This window comes from Notothenia rossii, assembly GCF_949606895.1.
Source record: "Notothenia rossii genome assembly, chromosome: 1".
Taxonomy (NCBI): Eukaryota; Metazoa; Chordata; class Actinopteri; order Perciformes; family Nototheniidae; genus Notothenia; species Notothenia rossii.
Window position 1 is genome coordinate 93076381 of NC_136912.1, and position 19506 is coordinate 93095886.

The 19506-nt window shown below is 39.7% G+C and overlaps 1 protein-coding gene across 1 annotated transcript in view; it reads right to left on the reverse strand.

Moving 5' to 3' along the window:
• nme7 (NME/NM23 family member 7) overlaps positions 1 to 19141 on the reverse strand; it is a 40453-nt gene extending 21312 nt beyond the window's left edge. Inside the window, exons 1-8 of the mRNA XM_079678834.1 lie at positions 18997 to 19141; positions 16435 to 16536; positions 15872 to 16038; positions 14247 to 14357; positions 12085 to 12135; positions 10158 to 10365; positions 9388 to 9493; positions 856 to 920 (exon numbers count right to left, since the gene is read on the reverse strand). Coding sequence (XP_079534960.1) covers positions 856 to 920; positions 9388 to 9493; positions 10158 to 10365; positions 12085 to 12135; positions 14247 to 14357; positions 15872 to 16038; positions 16435 to 16536; positions 18997 to 18999 — 813 coding nt within the window. The 5' untranslated portion in view covers positions 19000 to 19141. The remainder of the gene's footprint in view (positions 1 to 855; positions 921 to 9387; positions 9494 to 10157; positions 10366 to 12084; positions 12136 to 14246; positions 14358 to 15871; positions 16039 to 16434; positions 16537 to 18996) is intronic.
• Positions 19142 to 19506: the final 365 nt, after the last annotated feature.

Genomic DNA, 19506 nt, shown 5'->3' on the forward strand with positions numbered 1-19506 from the left:
CGTTGAAGCTTCAACGCACGCCGCCGTGTGGACGGGACGTTAGTGCCCAGCACTTAGTACCCCCATGAAACTAAGAGCAGATCGCGTTCACACTGGAATAAGTCCCTGAGGGTGGATTAGGCAAATTAAGCCGCTGACGTCACTTCTTCTTCTTCTGCTTTGGGTTTACTGGCAGGCCGCAAACAACTTCACGGCGTATACTGCCACCCGAAGTCCGCGGCCGGTAGTCCCCGGAGTTAGGGACTAGCTGCTGGGACTCCCACTTCTACAGAAGCCTTCCGAGTAAATCGCCAGAACGCCGACATCTCCTCATCTCCACCGCTCCCATGTTTTCTTTTGTGCTGCCATAAGTTAGTCTCTCTGCGTTGGTGCGCGGGGCTAATGCTAATGCTAATAATGCTAATGCCAGCAAATACAATGGCAGCTTCATAAAACTTTTCAGAGTTTTACGGGGCGTGGTTTGCAATTCGCCCAGCCAATCGAAATCGGTACTTTTTTCTCCCCAGGACAGTCCCACCTCTCTAGCAGGCACTAAACATGGGGGGGAAAGTTCTCTGAACTAAGTTCTCTTTTTGGTGTGAACGCAAAATTCCAGGAACTATCGGAACTAAACGGGAAAAGTACTCCGGTGTGAAAGCGCCTAGTGCAGTAGTGTTACTTTAAATTGAGTATTTTCACAGTGTGCTGTAGTACTTTTCTTTCTTTTTTTTCCCACTGCTGTATAAAGGCTCATTATTATACATATCAATCATACAACTCATATTAAGATGGTGAAAGGATAGGACAGCCTCTTTGTTTACGATATCAAATGGGACAAACCTTCCAAGACTTTAGCACAGGAGAATAATTAGTTACCATCTGAAGAGCCGAGATTTGAAACCCAGCTGCAGATATGGAGTTCAGGATCTTCCCGGTCAGACCTGCGGACACATGAAAGCTGGGTCATATCTACAACTTTTTATGAGTTGACACAGATTGGCAAGCTATGTGTTTATTGCTATACGCTTCAATGTGAAACCAACAAAAGGTCTTCTATACAAATCCTACAGTTGATTTAGAAGTGGAACGTTGGTGTTTTTCAACCTTTGAACTTGTTTTTAGATTTTTTTTGTGATTAATTATGCAATAAAAGTTCCACTAAAACCGGCTGCCATTAGCCGACTGTCTGTTTTCTAAATGCTGTCAAGTTGGTGAAGATGTGTTAGTGGTCTATTTGTGTTTTTGTATTAGTGTCTTTACTAATGGAAATGTTTGGGGCCGTTGTGTTTGCACCTGTCGACCTACTTTTGTGTATAAAAAATGCTAGATAAAAAAAAGTTGTATTGATTAATGTCCGTTCACTAAAAATGTGTTTAAGCCAACAACAACATTATGGAGAGGGCCGGCAGAGATATAAAACCTTTTCACTTTCAGCCTTTCACTTGATCCACTCTGGTTTGAATTGTCTCATTCAGAAACTTGTACAATGTGACTTGTTATCTCAAATATTCTCGATGTCATGGCTGAATATTTAGCTGATTTGTACCACTTCTACTTGAGCAAACCTAGACAGGACAACAAACAAATAAAACAACCTCTTGATTTCTCTTTTGGCTGCTTTTCATAATGTTGTCAAGCATGTGTAACAACAGAGCCTTGATTCAGAAACAAGAACACACTCTTAGTGGACGTACATGGATGAAAGGATTACATTTCAGCCTGTTCGGCACCTGCAACGCTCGGTAAACGCTGAACCAATCCCAAAAATGGTTGTCCTCATTATTCACTTACACCAGAAACATGGTTTAGGTTGGAGATTTCCTTTTAAGTAAAACAGTTTAGATCAGATTATACTTCATATTAAAGTAAGGAATGTGATTTGAAACCATGATCTTTCTCCTATTAAAACATGGATGTTATCTTTTTGGTTTGTGAAGTTGAAGGTAACTTCTTTTATCAGACATTTATAAAAACAATCTGAGCCGGTAAGTGGCAGAAACAAACTTATAGTGGACATGCATTGACGAAAGGATTACATTTCAGTATGTATTGTGGACTAACTTCCAAAAATGTTGTCCCTATTATACACTTAGACAGAAAAACATGGAAAAATACACTCCGGATTGAAGTTCCACTGGCTTCCCGTCTCACACCGCATTCACTACAAACTCCTGGTCCTCACCTATAAAGCCCTCCACCATCTGCCCCCCCCCTACCTCACTGACCTCCTCATCCTCTACCAACCACCCCGGTCCCTCAGATCCACCTCAGCTGGTTTGCTTTCAATCCCCAAGGCCAAACTCCGGAGCTTCGGGGACAGAGCCTTCTCTGTGGCAGCCCCGAAGCTCTGGAACCCCCTCCCCCAAGACCCCCGTGAGTCTGATTCCCTCACCCTGTTCCAGTCCCGTCTCAAAACCCACCTCTTCAACTCTGCTTATCCTTAAACCCGCCCCTCCCCCCTCTGAACCGACATCCTCCTGACTGCTTTTCTGTTTCTGTTTTGTTTTTGTTTTTGTTTGTGTTTCTGTTCTTGTTTTGTTTGTCGACCTTACTCATAATATAAAGCGTCTTTGGGTCTAGAAAAGCGCTATATAAATCCCATTTATTATTATTATTATTAAGTTCCCTTTCAAGTAAAACTACGGTGGCTCTGAAGTGCAAGACACCGCAGCATTTCAGAAAACGCCACATCATTTCACATTGGACGGAAAGGGTATTCCTTTAGGGAGAACACTTCCTGTTTGTGATTGGACAGAGCCAGCCAGAGAAGCACTGTCGTGATTGGTTGTTTTCAAGAAACGACGCTTCGAGATTGGTCAGCACCCGACAACGCAACATGTCCCAGCACATCAGCCGTTAGCTGTTAGCACTCAGCTCCTCATATCTGTTCAGAAACTGGACAAAAGTTAAACATGTACAAACCACAGACTGTCTATGTCATGGTTTTCTGAAATGCTGCGGTGTCTTGCACTTCAGGGCCACCGTAAGCCCCGTCCACACAGCAGCTTTAAAAAAATCTTCCAACGCTTCCAACGCTTCTCTGCCCATTGACTTTGAATTGGGGTGACGTCACTTTGCCTCGCTTTTCGCCGAACTGCATTGTGGGGAAGCAAAGCAAAGTTTTTCAGGATTTTCAGGATTTTCAGGATTTCCAGGATTTTCAGGATTCAAAAGTTGAGCAATGTTCAACTTTTGAAGCTGAGCTGGAAGCGTCACCCAATCAAATCCCGTTTATGCAAATCTGACAGTTCAAGCGCTAGCCAATCAAACCACGTGCAAGCTGTTAGAGCCAGACCGCAGTTCATTTCCTCATATTCCAAACGAGAAATTACGGTAGCAAATCACCCGGTTCTTTACGACCAGAACTATTTACCGGGATACAAACCGGAGGAACCAGGCATGGAGGGAGGTGGCAGAGACAGTGGGTGAAACTGGTAGGTTTTCGCCTGTTTGGGGATTTTATATCCAGTTTACTTCGTTTTAACATTGCTATTGCTTTGTATGTCGGGGGTGGGAGATTCATGTGATTGGTTGTTGGTCGGGTTGCTCGCAAAAAATCCCCAAGCTTTCAGACACGCCCACCTCCAAGATTTTTTCAAAGCTGCTGTGTGGGCGGGCCGTTAAAATCGGATTATTCAAGTACTGAACGTGCTTTGAAGCCGTCATCTGGCTCCTATTAAACCATTAATGTTATGTTACATTATGTTTTTGATTTGTAAAGTTGAAGGTAACTTCTGTTGATTGCTTTCCATAATGATGTCAGACATTTATTTAGGCATGTTTTTTAGTGGTCGTACATAGACGAATGTTCACATTTTAGCCTGATCCATGAAAAAACACATTTTATACACTCAGACAGAAACACAGATTGGAGGTTCCCTTTCAAGTAAAACAGTTTTCATCCCATTATTCTTCATATTTAAGTACTGAATGTTCTTTGAAACCGTCATCGTGCTCCTGTTAAATGTTATCTAATGTTGCCATGACCTCAGATTGTGCAGTCAGAGCACAGTGATATTGTCTTACAGATGTCCTTTCTGTGGGAGAGAGGAGACAGTAACCAGAGCGAGATACAGCGCTCATCCTTTCATCCATGACGCAGTACATTATTGTTATAAAAAAAAGGAAAAGAAATGTCACATCCAGTGACAAAGGTGCAGCGGTGACAGTGAAGGTCACACAGCTGCAGACAGGCATAATTGAACGTGGGCGCCAGCCTCATTATCTCCCTCTGACATCCTGATAAAAAGTAGGCTGTGTTCCCGTCAGCCAGGATAGAGAGTAGGTATAACTCTAAACATTTCTCTCTCCTCTCTCTCTCTATGTGTGTGTTAGGTAAGTAATCACCTTCCCGGTCCTGTGTGCCCTCCCCGAGGATCGACACACACACACACACATACACAGAAGCAAAAGCGGCTGGTGCTGTTGCTAGGAGATCCTATTCTGGGTGCCTGGCAACAGAAACTTCTCTATTCCAGTCATGTCTGAGTGCATTTTCAGCCACTATACTTCCCTTATCTGCGCTGTGATTGGCCGGGCCCGGCGCACGTAGCTGTAGCGCAGTTTGTAGCTCATGAGCATGGGCGGATTATTATGAGGCAATGGGCCCCTGGGCACAGACACTCAGGAGCCCCCCCCCCAACACACTCACACACACACACACCCCTTCTACAGTACATTAACAGACAAACAAAACGTCACAGGTGAGCAAGGAGTGGATATTGTAGAAAACTCTGTCACATTGTGGTTTGTTTAGTTTTGAAGTCATTTTGTGTCTCCTTGCTGTAGTTTTGTGGCTCTGTGATAAACGTTTCTTTTTTGGGTTGTTTTGTGTGTCTTTATGGTCCATCTTTTAGGTCATTTCGTGTGACTCAATGCAGTAGCTTTATGACTGTTTTTGATGTGTCTTTTTGGTTGTTTCGTTACATAGTTGTGTGCCTCTCTGTGGTTGATTTGTGTAGCTTTGTTTGTCTTTGATATTGTTTTGTGTTTCTCGTGATCATTTTGGGTCTCTTAGTGGACGCTTTGTGCCTTATTGGGATAGTGTTGTGTCTTTATTGTTGTTCTGTGCCTGTTTTAGTTTATTCCGTATCTCTCTGTAGTTGTTTTGTGTGATTTTATGGTTGTTTTGTGTCTTGTGTCTCTTGACCACTTTGTCAACGGTGTGCCTGTTCAGTAAACCATGCAAGCTCCTGAGTGATATCAATACAAATCAAAGCAAGCCTATTTGTTTTTAAACCGTGACAAATATCTCTATTTGAAAAATACAAATTGCAGTCCAAAAGTGATGGAATGGTGCATTCTGTGGCTATTTTTCCTGACGGCCGGAAATACTAGTTGTGTTGTCATTGTCTATATTGTCGCTGTATTGTATAATTAATTGTATAATTATTCGTTTGTTTTACTTTGATGTGGGTTTATTATAAAAAAATAATAATTTCGTTTTCTGTTTATTTTCATGGCTCTGTTGTTTAAGTTATATTGATAAGCATTTTTTTTTTTTTTTTTTGGTTTCGTCAGTGTGGGCATGTGCGGGTGGAGGGAGGGAGGGGGGAGTGTAGTGAGTGTACTGTGATATTACAATACATGAAATGGCATCGATTATTGTACACTATAATGAAATAAAAAGACTTGTAAAAAAACAAACAAAAAAGGTTCATATTGGAGCAAATGAGGCAAAGCCTGCTTACAAATATGTTGTAAACAAATACCAGCCAAACCAGAATGAGCAGAGAGAAACTTGTGGGCTGAAGGTTACACAAACTCCTACTTGGAAACAGGCCTAAAGTGCGTTCAAATAACATGTGCTTTAACAACAAGTAGAGATTGTGTAACACTTGACAAACTGACAGAGCCTAAATTAAAATACAACTGGTGTAGTGATAACCATCGAGTATTATTTCACACCATACAATACAATGCGTTCTCTGTTTTCCAATGGTGCAGCAGATGAAGGGTTAAACAGTTGCTCAATGGTGCCCTGCAGCAAAACGAAGCATGTCCACACTTTGGCTGGTTTTTTTAATGGGCTCTCTCTCATAGACCTTTCTCACGGCTTTCTTGTCTTAGCAGGGAAAAGCACAGGTGGAACTGCAGTAAAAAAAAACATTAAACATGGCTTCGTTCCATTTAGGTGTGGCTGGGTTTGGGCCGTGAGCAGCTTGCAGAGAACCGGGATCCTGGCACACGCACACTCTGTATCATACAGGAGTGATTTGTGTCATAGGTAAAAAACGTCCTGTAATGAAGGGGGATTATGCAACCTTTGATAACACATGAACACCTGATGAGTCATTTCAAAGGATGTTACTTCCTTTCTGTTCTTTAAATAAACATTGCAAGCAAGAATGTGTGTCTCCAACAGAAAATGTCCTCCTAGGAAGCAATGTTTTCATGTTTGTCTCGTGGAATTTAGTTTGAAAGATTTACATAAAATTATCAGCTCTAACTCAAAGAAGGGATTAAGATATCAAGGGACTTCCTTGTTAATTAAAGTCAAAGTAAAATAATCCAGTCACTTATTTAAGTAATTCTGAAGAGGTATAAACGTGTATTGTTACCAGGAGTGAATCAGATACAAAGCTAATGTTAAATGTGCATTTATTGTGTGATGCTATGCCCATCAGCATTGAGAATATCCTGACGACACGGCCGTTGTTTAATTAGAAATGGAGAAAAAATCTATAGAATAAACACCTTAAGTGCTGGTAAGTTTGTCAAATGTTACAGATTATATTGATATAAATGTGTATACTTGTGCTTAATATATATATTTATTTGTATGAGTTGAAGTAGCAGCTACCATGTTAGCCCTTATCGATCCAATCTCAATTTAGAACAGGGTATCTGCAGGAATCCTGAAGTCAAATGTAAAACCTTTTAAGAACTTTTTTAAGACCCTTTCCAAACATTTTAAGACCTCATCTCCACTTGAAGTTTTAACCGGTTACCTTGGCGACACACTTTACCTCACACTGACTATATACAGTATTGATTGTCCTTCCTCCTTATCTTCCAACCATTTGGACGCAGACTTGCATTTCCCCATAACGATGTTGTTTAACAACCGGCGTAAACGGAGCTTCGTGCGCTATCAAGCAGTGAGCGTGAGATGTCCTGTTCAGATGACGTCAAACCCAACGGGATGCCATAAATAAAGTACACAGAATCACACTACACACCTACGCAATGATTACATTCAGGCAGACTGTAGAATACAACCTCTTTGGACAATTCATATACTTATTGAAAACAAGCTACAAAATGTAATACCTTGGAAAATGCCCTTTAATACTTTTTAATAGCCTTCATTTTCGCTAAATAGATTGATCAACTTGTGTGAACCGCAGACACCCTGCAGGAAACGAGTATTTTAAGAGATTTCCGACTTGGAAAAGCAGGATCTCAAATCTACAAAGCGACATCGTCATGTTTTTATTTCGGGACCTTTTTTAACTATTCATTGAAACTAAATCACTGAAAATGTGTTTTTGTTTTTTAGTTCAAACCAATGCAGTAAACCAGATGATTTAAGCCATGTAAAGTAATGCAAGTAAACAAAATCATCCTGCGAAAGAAGTGCGAAAATGAACTTTGCATTAGTTGTGAACACGGCATAAGGGCTGGAGAAAGGCTACGCGTCAACACGCTGTCATGCTCACAATGACATTGACAAATACGATGCTGATGTGAAGCAAGTATCGTGTTCAACAGGTTCATGTTCTTAACTTTTAGTTTTTATGCTCCCCACAAATGAAATTTTTTTTTTTTAAAAACACTACTTCTTACAGCTGCTTACCCAGAAGCCTTTGAACTTGTTTTAGCACCTACCGTATTTACAATGTTGTTTTTAAACTATTCTGTATCTCTTTTATGGATGGGTTTTATGAATCTGTTATTCCTTTGTGTTTATTTATTATGTTCCTTTTCTTCTTATTAAGTGTTAATGATGATTTAAGGCACTTTGAATTGCCTCTGTGTCTGAAAATGTGCTCTATAAATAAACGTACCTTACCTTAACCTAACGTCAAGGTATTTGTTCATTGCAGGACAAATAGAACCAGATGGTGGCGCTAAATGGAAAAGTCAGGGGATCTCCAAAGTCACTCACCGACTACATTGCCGCCCTTAAAGACATGCCGTTAGCATGGCTAAAAATAGAAAGAGAACACAGCCCAGAGAGAACAAATACCTCCATGGAAACTAGATATAACCCTGGTCCAGATCAGATACCAGGCGAACGACCACTGAGGAGTAAAGAGATCCAATCAGAAGTAAAGATTAAATGAATTTAGAAGGGACCGTGGTGAGTTTGTTTATTGCAATGAGCTGCGTTTGGACTTATATGTGCAGAACAACCTTCCAACTCAGTCAACAGCTTCCTGTGTGCATGCTTCAGCTCTGTCGAAAGAATTTCACATTTCACAGGTCAGAGCTCGAGTGGCATGCTCCACCGACGCGGATCAGGGCAGGGATTTGGAAAAATACAAAAGCTAAATGAGGTAACTATGTAGCGCCCTTTGTGCGACAGAAATACACTTACAGACACGCGTGAAAGAAGACGTAAGTCAGTGGAGAACGACTGTTGCTTAGCACAATTCTCAAAATGGCAGAATATTGTACACACAAAGCCAACTTCATGAGAGCCCCACTGTTTTTAAGGAATTTCCTGAAAGTATGTGAGTATAAAATAGAGCTGCAATGTGTAGTCGAAAAACAGAAAAATTATTGTTAACTATTTTGGTTATTTTTAAATGGTTAAAAGGAACTTTTTTTCATGCCAACATTTTTTTAAATACTGCTTTCAGTCTTTAAAATATGGAGCTTGTCTGCTTGTATCAGATTTATATTATATTAGATGGAATATCTTTTGGTTTTGGACCGACACAAGGAAACATTTAAAGACCTCACCTGGGACTTTGAGAAACAGGGATGGACAATTTCTTTAAAGCTTTATACCCCAAATCAGAACTTTTGAAACAGGAAGTGAAATAGAGGGATATGAGGCATGGCTAGAATGGGTGATCTGTTTGGTATTTTGAGCAAAACACTTCATAGACATATTTTCTATATATTTGTATATATCTGAGACCTATGCTATTGCCTAAAGATAGCATGATAGGTCCCCTTTAAAATGTGGATAATTTATATTATTATATATTTTGTATTCTTATTATATTGTTTCACTTCATTTTTTGGTATTTCATTTAATGCACAAACACAAATGTATGATGTCATAAATATATACTGCTGTGTTGTTTGTAAATCGGACTTTAAATAAAGAGAGAAAAAACATCTCAGTGCACTTGTAACTGTTTAGTTATGCATAAACAAACAGACGAGGACAAAGAGACAAAGAGACAAACAACACATAATAATAATTTAAATGCAAATAGAAATGTTCCTGACCTGCTGATATGGCGTGAGGTTTGATTATGCAGCACGTGCAGTCTGTAAAGATGGCTGTATTCGAGGGTCCATGGCCAATTGTTGAAGGGAAAAAGAATTCCAGCTCCTAATGAAACAAACATAATAAAAACAAGTTATGTCTCCATGCTTTAATGTTCAAAAAGCTCTTTATTTTCCTCATACTGCCTTTGCTGCAGCACCTCTTTTCACCCTCTGTCTGAAACCAGAGCCTAGTCTGCTCTGATTGGTTAGCTGGCCGGCTCTGTTGTGAGTGGTCAACCGCTTAGAGCTGTCCCGCCCCTTAGCCTATCATGTACGATGTGTTGAAGCCCTAGCCAGTAGAAGTGCAAGTGTTACAAAGTGGTGTGTGGTGCTCTGTTGTGATTGGTCAACCGCTTAAAGATGTCCCGCCCCTTAGCCTATCAAGTACAATGTGTTGGAGCGCTAGCCAATAGAAGCGTGAGTGTTACAAAGTGGTGTGTGGTGCTCTGTTGTGATTGGTCAACCGCTTAACGATGTCCCGCCCCTTAGCCTATCACGTACAATGTGTTGGAGCACTAGCCAATAGAAGCGTGAGTGTTACAAAGTGGTGTCACTATGTTCAGGAAGTAAACAAAGGAGCCCAATGGAGGTGTTTCAGGCAGGGGGGGAGAGTGTGTGGGAGAGAGATTTTAGCCTTTGAAGACTTTTACATGCACTATATAAACACACTACAGGAAAAGGGAGCCCCCAAAAAGCATGAGAGGGCCTCTTCAAATCCACTCTCTTACTCTTGCTGCTGCTGCAATTGAGTCAGAGCCATGACCAACATTTTTGACGCCATCTGTTCCCAACTTGGCTCGAACGCTCTCTGGAGCCTCTTTCCGAGCAACAGCAGAGTCTCCGGGGCCCAGGAGCCTCCTCCAGATCGACATGGCCTCATCACCCATCAGCTCCATGGCAACCACGGGGCCCGAGGACACAAACTGCACCAGGTTACTGCAAAAAAAAACGAAGAGCAAGGACATGAGGAATAAAGCAGATAAGTGGAATTCCTACAAGCAGGAAGTCAGCAAAGGGATTCATTCAGATTTGTTTGAAGAGGGTTTTGATGTAGCCACTTCTCAAGAGTCAGTATATTATAGTATATAGAGTAGAAACAGACCTGGCAGGAAGCTAAGCAAAGTACTGCTATGGACATATTTAACACCTAGAAATATCTATATCAGTTTAAGTACAAGCTATATTTAGAATATTTCCACAGCTTTACCTTGCTGTCAGACTGCTTATGATTATTGCAGAAAATAAGTTCTGTTGCAAACCAGTGTTTATTATACGTACATATTTTGTTTAGCAAGAAAATCTCCACATATGAAAGTAACTCTACTAACTTTGTAGAGTAAAAGCAATCTCCCCAAAAAAAAAAAGCTAATGTTGGGCTATGAAAGAACTACAGCACGGTCACATGACTTCACGTCACCACCGCTAAGCTAAAGGCGGCTAATGTTGGGCTATAAAGGAACTACATCACGGTCACATGACTTCACGTCACCACCGCTAAGCTAAAGGCAGCTAATGTTGGGCTATAAAGGAACTACAGCACGGTCACCTGACTTCACGTCACCACCGCTAAGCTAAAGTTGGCTAATGTTGGGCTATAAAGGAACTACAGCACGGTCACATGACTTCACGTCACCACCGCTAAGCTAAAGTTGGGCTATAAAGGAACTACATCACGGTCACATGACTTCACGTCACCACCGCTAAGCTAAAGGAGGCTAATGTTGGGCTATAAAGGAACTACAGCACGGTCACATGACTTCACGTCACCACCGCTAAGCTAAAGGAGGCTAATGTTGGGCTATAAAGGAACTACAGCATGGTCACATGACTTCACGTCACCACCGCTAAGCTAAAGGTGGCTAAAGTTGTGCTATAAAGGAACTACATCACGGTCACCTGACTTCACGTCACCACCACTAAGCTAAAGGTGGCTAATGTTGGGCTATCAAGGAACTACAGCACGGTCACATGACTTCACGTCACCACCGCTAAGCTAAAGTTGGCTAATGTTGGGCTATAAAGGAACTACAGCACGGTCACATGACTTTACGTCACCACCGCTAAGCTAAAGTTGTGCTATAAAGGAACTACATCACGGTCACATGACTTCACGTCACCACCGCTAAGCTAAAGGTGGCTAATGTTCAGCGTGATGACATTTAGTCGTCCCAATTAATCGCTTGTTATCGACCGCCATTTTTAAGACACATTTAAGCTTCAAAAGTCACAAGTGAGGTATTTATCTTAACATCTCTCTACCTTGTGTCAACCACAGACCTTTTTTCAAGCATTAAATCAAACCACACTCCAAAAATGGTTGACCTTGAGACCAGGGGACTGTAAATGGTAAATGGCAGACTCATTCCTTGGTGATATTAATGATTTGAATCTAAATACTTCCACAGCAGTACATTGCTTGGCTTCCTTCCATCACTTCTGTTTCTCTTTCCACAAACGGCATGTACGACACACTGACAGTGGAAAGTTACCTCATATTACAACACTTCAAAACATCCAAACTATCCCTTTAAATATGTCCGAATGTCACTCCAATGTCATTAGGATCATTTCCACACATCCTGTTAATGATAGTGGCCGGATACCAGAAGTGTTCTCTGCTGGCTCAAGACTGGCAAATCATTTACAGGCACTCACTTGAAGAAAGGCTTTGACTGATGTTCCACATAGAAGTCCGCCGCTTGCCTCCTGTAATGCAAAAACACCATAAACCTTGGAGTTAATAAATGGCCACATTATCTGAGGTATTCTGAGTAGACACTTTGTGCTGACAAAGACATTTACAGAGGTCAACAATATTTTAATCCTTTCTTTCCAAAACTTTTTGGTTTCCTTTTGGCAACCAGAAGGTTTAACAGAAGACATCTTCAAATACTGACCCTCAAACCTGTTTTGCCAATTATACATTCCAACAAACAAAACGATCAAATCAACTTGTATTCCAGTATTATCGAGATATCTCTATTATCCGAAGAAGTGTCCTTTTACTTTAACTGTGATTAATTGGATCATAAATAATAATAATAATAATAATAATAATAATAATAATAATAATAATAATAATAATAATAACTAGAGAAAGATATAAATTAATAGATAAAATGAAAAAAAAATGTTTTAGCATTTATGTTCTCAACTTTGTAATTGTTTGGGGGGAAAAACTAATCACAGGAATGCACTGAAATAAAATAACATTTCACCCAAAAACTCAAAATTGGGAGAAATGTCCTTCAGTTAAAAGTTTAACGTTAACATTTTAGTTTACTTAGACCCTGTATTTTTCCGGCAGTATTTTATTACTTGGCGGCAGTGGCGATCCTAGAGTCGGTGGTGGGGTCCCTAGGCAAACATTCACTGGGGGCCCCTCGAACCAGCTTTTCATCACCACGCACAGCCACCCCCCCCCCCTCCCCGGAGCGGAGCAAGGCAACAAAACTTAAGATGAGAAGCTGCATTTTACGGCACGCTATGCATGGGGCCGCCTTGAGAGGGTTTCCCGACATGTTGTTGCAGTAAATGAAAGGGTGTTTCATGTTGTCGTTGTTGTGGACCTTCTTAATCTACCTTCTTTGGGGGCACCCTTCTGGTCCGGGGCCCCAAGGAGTTGCCCGCATTGCCTGTTCGCAAGGAGTGCCCCTGCTTGGCGGTGAGGAGAAGGTCAGACTAATCAGTAATAAAAATAAGTAACCCTATTTTATTGGTGTGTAACTAATAAGTCCCATGGATGTTTCTAAAAAAAAAGAGATATAATCTTATGAAGTAGTGCCAATTATGGAGAAAACTGCTTTAACTAAGAATGTAGTTAGCCTTGCACAGGAAGGATTCAATCTATCTTATGCTTGTCAAATTCTTTAACATATATATGTAGAAATACTATACCAGACGAAAGTCCAGCAATCATAATGTTAAAAGTCTGCTCTAAACTGTTTCCTGTGGTCATGACTTAAGCAAGTAAAACAAAAGACAGTATAATCATTTTTGATTTCCTTTAAAAGCAAAACAATCATCTGTGAAAAAAGGGGGAACGCGTTTTACAGTTAATACAAATATGAAGTAATGCTACATAAATGGCTAACTCAGAAAGAAAAAACCTAATGGGAAGAAGACATGACTCGTTAGGACCTTGTAGACTAGTGGTGCACTTCAGCCTCTTGTGGCCGAAAGAGGTATTGAAATGACAAACAAAAAAAAAGACAAAAATGTCACAGATGAAAAAGAAAAATGTAGAAAGATATATAGATATATTCTTTCACCTTTTCTTAAATAATAAACACAGGAGAAAAACCTAGTCAAATCAGACTTCAAGAATGCTCACTTGTATCTCAGGATTTCCAAATTAAAAGTATACCTGATAATCAAATGTCAAAGTAGAAATTGCACATTGTACTCATTATCTAAGACTGAGATTGTTTTGAAATTATATTTACCCCATTATTGAGCAGCTGATAAAGCTGTGATTAAACGGCACCCTCGTCCTCTCCTTGAACGCCATATGTTCCTAATGTGATGCCATCCATCTGTTTGTGTGTGTGTGTGTGTGTGTGTGTGTGTGTGTGTGTGTGTGTGTGTGTGTGTGTGTGTGTGTGTGTGTGTGTGTGTGTGTGTGTGGCACAACACAGCCTGTGTCTGCCTCCATGACTCTCACACACTTCCACAATATGAATTGCAGTATTATTAGTAACTCAGCAGGGACGCAGACACATGGGTTCAGATCAGTATACAGATCATACATGGTAAACAACACTGAGATATAATCAGTGTACAGTCATTTAAACACACACAGACATTTGTGCAATTACCATGTTAGCGAAGTCATTTTAGCTTTGGTCACGATCAGGTTGGAGGAGTATATCGACTCAAGGACATCTCCGAGCTTGGTGACAACATCTGGCTTTATCAAAGCAAGAGTTCTGGAAAATGGAGAGAAACAAAAAAATTTTTATCAAGCCAGAGATTTAAGCCAGTAAAAGGCAACGTTTTACGCTTACCAATATGAATGCTTTTTAAAGAGTCCTCTCCTGCTGATGTTCAGGTGTATATCAGTATTTAGTGTCTCTACTTTAAAGAGTCCTCTCCTGCTGATGTTCAGTTGTATATCAGTATGTAGTGTCTCTACTTTAAAGAGTCCTCACCTGCTGATGTTCAGGTGTATATTAGTATGTAGTGTCTCTACTTTAAAGAGTCCTCTCCTGCTGATGTTCAGGTGTATATCAGTGTGTAGTGTCTCTACTTTAAAGAGTCCTCTCATGCTGATGTTCAGGTGTATATCAGTATTTAGTGTCTCTACTTTAAAGAGTCCTCTCCTGATGATGTTCAGGTGTATATCAGTATGTAGTGTCTCTACTTTAAAGAGTCCTCTCCTGCTGATGTTCAGGTGTATATCAGTGTGTAGTGTCTCTACTTTAAAGAGTCCTCTCCTGCTGATGTTCAGGTGTATATCAGTATGTAGTGTCTCTACTTTAAAGAGTCCTCTCCTGATGATGTTCAGGTGTATATCAGTATGTAGTGTCTCTACTTTAAAGAGTCCTCTCCTGCTGATGTTCAGGTGTATATCAGTATGTAGTGTCTCTACTTTAAAGAGTCCTCTCCTGCTGATGTTCAGGTGTATATCAGTATGTAGTGTCTCTACTTTAAAGAGTCCTCTCCTGCTGATGTTCAGGTGTATATCAGTATGTAGTGTCTCTACTTTAAAGAGTCCTCTCCTGCTGATGTTCAGGTGTATATCAGTATGTAGTGTCTCTACTTTAAAGAGTCCTCTCCTGCTGATATTCAAGTGTATATCAGTATGTAGTGTCTCTACTTTAAAGAGTTCTCTCCTGCTGATGTTCAGGTGTATATCAGTATGTAGTGTCTCTACTTTAAAGAGTCCTCTCCTGCTGATGTTCAGGTGTATATCAGTATGTAGTGTCTCTACTTTAAAGAGTCCTCTCCTGCTGATATTCAAGTGTATATCAGTATGTAGTGTCTCTACATGCTCAAAAAGCTCTTTATTTCTGTGCAGCAGCACCTCTTTTCACCCTCTGTCTCAAACCAGAGCCCATTCTGCTCTGATTGGTTAACTGGTCGGCTACGTTGTGATTGGTCAAACGCTTATAGCTGTCCCGCCCCTTAGCCTATCACGTACAATGTGTTGGAGCGGTTGCCAATAGAAGCAAGAGTGTTACACAGTGATGTCCATATGTTACGAAAGTAAACAATCTGTATATATGTACTGTTTGTGTTGAATTTTTTAGTATTCTTTTATTTTATTTATTTTGTATCTATTTTAATATATTTTAATTAATGTGCAATGCCTTGTTTACATCCTGCTGTCACACAAAAATAATTGGGATGAATAAAGTATATAAAATCTAATTTAATCGAATAATGTCTGTGAACAATCCAGCAAGGTAATGTAAGGCTGTGAGGCGTGTGACTGCAGTACCTTTCTTTTTTGCTGCCCAGTTTGTTCGCTGTGTATTGATCTCCATAATCGATCAGATTAAGCTGCCGTGAAAACACGTTCACTCGATTCCCGACGAACAGGTCCTCCTGATGGAGGTCTTCATATTTGGTCCTTCTCAAAAATATTCGCTGGTTTTTAACATCAAACTAAAAAGGCAAAAAACAAACACATTGGTCATTTAATAATATTATATAGTGGTAGACTTGAGCGGGATAAAATTACTATGAGAAATATCCCAGAGAGGGTTAACCTGGGTTGTGAAGCGGCGGAAAAATACATTCATGGAATAAAAATCCTGTTATTCTTCTTGAATATTCAAATGTTGAGACTCTTCAACTTCTTGAATCGCCAGCTAAATTAGTGTTTCATTTGAACTGCTTCTGATGTGCGTTATGTATGTTGTAAATTGTGTAGTTATGTGCCATTTGGGATTCATGTCCTATTTGTACAGATGTTTTGTGTCAATTACAAAAGAAGCCTAAGAAAGTTGAAGCAGCCTCTGTCACATTAAATAAATAGTATCAGCAGTAGTGAATGCTCACCATTTCCACTGAGTTGTCTTGTGGGTAGTAGAAGAGTTGGTAGCGCCTCAGCAGAGCTGCAGTCGGGTCGTACCACTCAGTGAGAAAGGCGTATCGTTCCTCCTGAAAATGTCAAGGAAAGAGAACACATCAGAGGGACAACGAGGCACAAATAACCCATATTTTAGGTAACAAAAGAGACCTAAAAAAAGATCATAATGTCACTTTAAAACATGAGACTATGATAATCTGCCAAAAAGATCATTGTGTATAGAAATTGACCCAAATGGTCAACAAGAAAATATGACATAGAGTCCAAATCATAAAGTTGAAGTAGTCTCTGTGCCCGTGTCAACAACATTTACATTTGTTGCAGAGGACGTTCTGTTGCGTTAACAACATCTCCCAGGTGCTTTATTTCATTTCTGATTTGATCTGTTCACGATGCTCCATGTTTAAGTGTTTCACATTTGTGATATTGTTATCCCACCTTCTATCAGTGTTTTGATTTTGATCATCAACTTGTCGAGGCTGCGTGAGTTATTATAGGTAATGCAAGTACACTTTTAACCTTTGAATTGTAGTGGGGTAGAAGAACAAAGTAGCAAAAATATTTAAATGCTTAAGTAAAGTAAAAAGTATCTCAAAATTGTACTTAAGTACAGTATATGATTAAATGTAGTTAACGTCACTGCTTGTTCCTAGCTGTTATGTATATTAAAATGTACATCAAATGCATGTATGCATTTGTAGTTGGCATGTTAAAATGTAGTATTTCATTTTCCTGTTTCTTTGTACTTCTACTCCACTACAGTTCAGAGGTGAATGGTGTACTTTTACTAGTTACTTTACAGACTTGGATGAATGATGTGAAATATAATCAAGTGTTAAATCAGACTTTAGTTCCACCTGGAGTAAATTCACCAGCTACCCTGCAGTATACAAAGTCATTCAAGCTAGCTGCACCTTTACCAGCTTTGATTGATTGATTGAAAAGTTTATTAACAGCTTGTATATTGGGTACAGTACAGTACAGCTCAAAACATACAATTGTTAAGGGGATGCAGACCAGAGAAAGACTTTCGTCTTGTTTACATCAGGGTCCCCCATTTCCAATTCATCATATCATTTGAGACATACAAGACATATTTGACATACAGATGGCTTAATATTTACAATTGACATACAGGTGGTTTTTTACATACAGATGGCTTATTTACAAATTTCATTTTAGATTTCGTTCTAATACATCCTAACCGGACATTTAAGACATACCAAGTCTACAGATATACAGTTAGTAACAGAGTCTAAAATGCGAGTATATACATAGATGGGGGGGGGAAGCTGTCCATTGTACGACAGGTTGAGATTTGTACCATTACCGGAGCCAGTTTTGCAATGCTCTCCCCCGAAGGTGCTCTTTAAGAGAGGTTTTGAAGGTAAGTATAGTTTTACTTTCCTTTACAGTAGTGGGAAGAGCGTTCCACCTTGATGTGGCATAATTGCGAAACGTGTATTCCCCTTTTTTTGTGCCAAATCTGGGTTTTACATGATTTGTGGAGCTCCCTCTGGTGTTATGATCATGGTATTCCTTGACCTTTGGGAAGAATTTTGACATGTACATGGGTACCATAGAGGTGTAGTGGATCTTGTAGACCAGGCCCATTGCAAGTAGCTGTACTCTGTCGTCTACTCTAAGCCATCCTAGGTTGTCAAAGTGGGCAGAGGTGAGGTGGGTTCTAGATGAAAGGTCAAGCAGTAGTCTGACCAGTTTATTTTGTGATGTTTGAAGTTTTATTTTTAGCGCCTTGGAGGTGCTATGGTACCATGACGTGCAAGCATAGTCATAGTACCCTTGAATGAGTGCTCCTGCCAGAGTTTTCAGGGTGTTTTCAGGGTGTTTTTGTTTACCAGAGATTTACTTTGAGAACACTTTCATGATCAATCATTATAAAACATATCATAGATATTATTCTGAAATGGACCAATCTGCACAATGACTACTTTTACTGCCGCTACTTTCACTAGATGTTGATGATAATACTTTTCTACTTTTACTTGAGTAACATTTTGAATGCAGGACTTTTACTTTAACAGAGTATTCCTACACTCTGGTACTGGTACTGGTCTGAGTACTTCTACTTTTACTCAAGTACAAGATCTGAGTACTTCTACTTTGACTTAATTAAGTACAAGAGATCTGAGTACTTGTCCAACATCTATTTAAAGTTAAATGTAGTATGTGATTGTAAACAGTATTTAGAATTCAATTTAAGGTAACGATAAAACGTTACAAATTAAGCCAAGCAGTCAACGCTAATCTTGTTAGTTGCCACCAATTATTATAGTTGTAAATGTTGTTTTTACTTTTAATTAGTTGTCAAAAAAGGTTCTTTTAACGAGTCTAACGGTTGGTAAAGCTAACTGTTATGCTAACTGATAGCCTGTGTTTGCTATGCTTCCGTTAGCAAACACTTTTCGGTTTTGTCCGTTGAAGCGTTATATATCCAAACCGTGCTGAATGTCTAACCATCGAATAGTGTGTTTACACAATGAGGACTGAACGGAGGGTTTTTAACTTACCATTTCTGCCCAATTCACAACGTATATTCCTAAAGTCCCGATGCTGTGTTCAGCTAGCAGACATTAGCCATCGTGCTGTGTCCCGTTGCTATAGAAACTGTGGACAAGGTGCGTTCAGGGTCGATAACAGACAACTGAAAAAACATCGGAATCTACCAATTGTCATCAAATAAAATGGTCCAAAGAGAAAATCAAAAAATAGCCTATGTATTTTATTATGATTATATATTATGTATTATTATATTATGTTTTATTATAAGTACTGTACTTAAGTATATGTTTGAGGTATTTGTACTTTACTTGAGTATCTAAGATGTCAATAATAACATACAGTATATGGTATATTCATATTAATTTTTGTCGACAATGTCTGCATTATACTGGATATATGTATACCTGATATAGGCTATATTCAATTTATATACTGCTGTTATTAATGCGTATACCTCCTTATATTGTTCATAGTGTAAATACCTCAGTTTGTGTATATCTGTCACATGTATATATTAT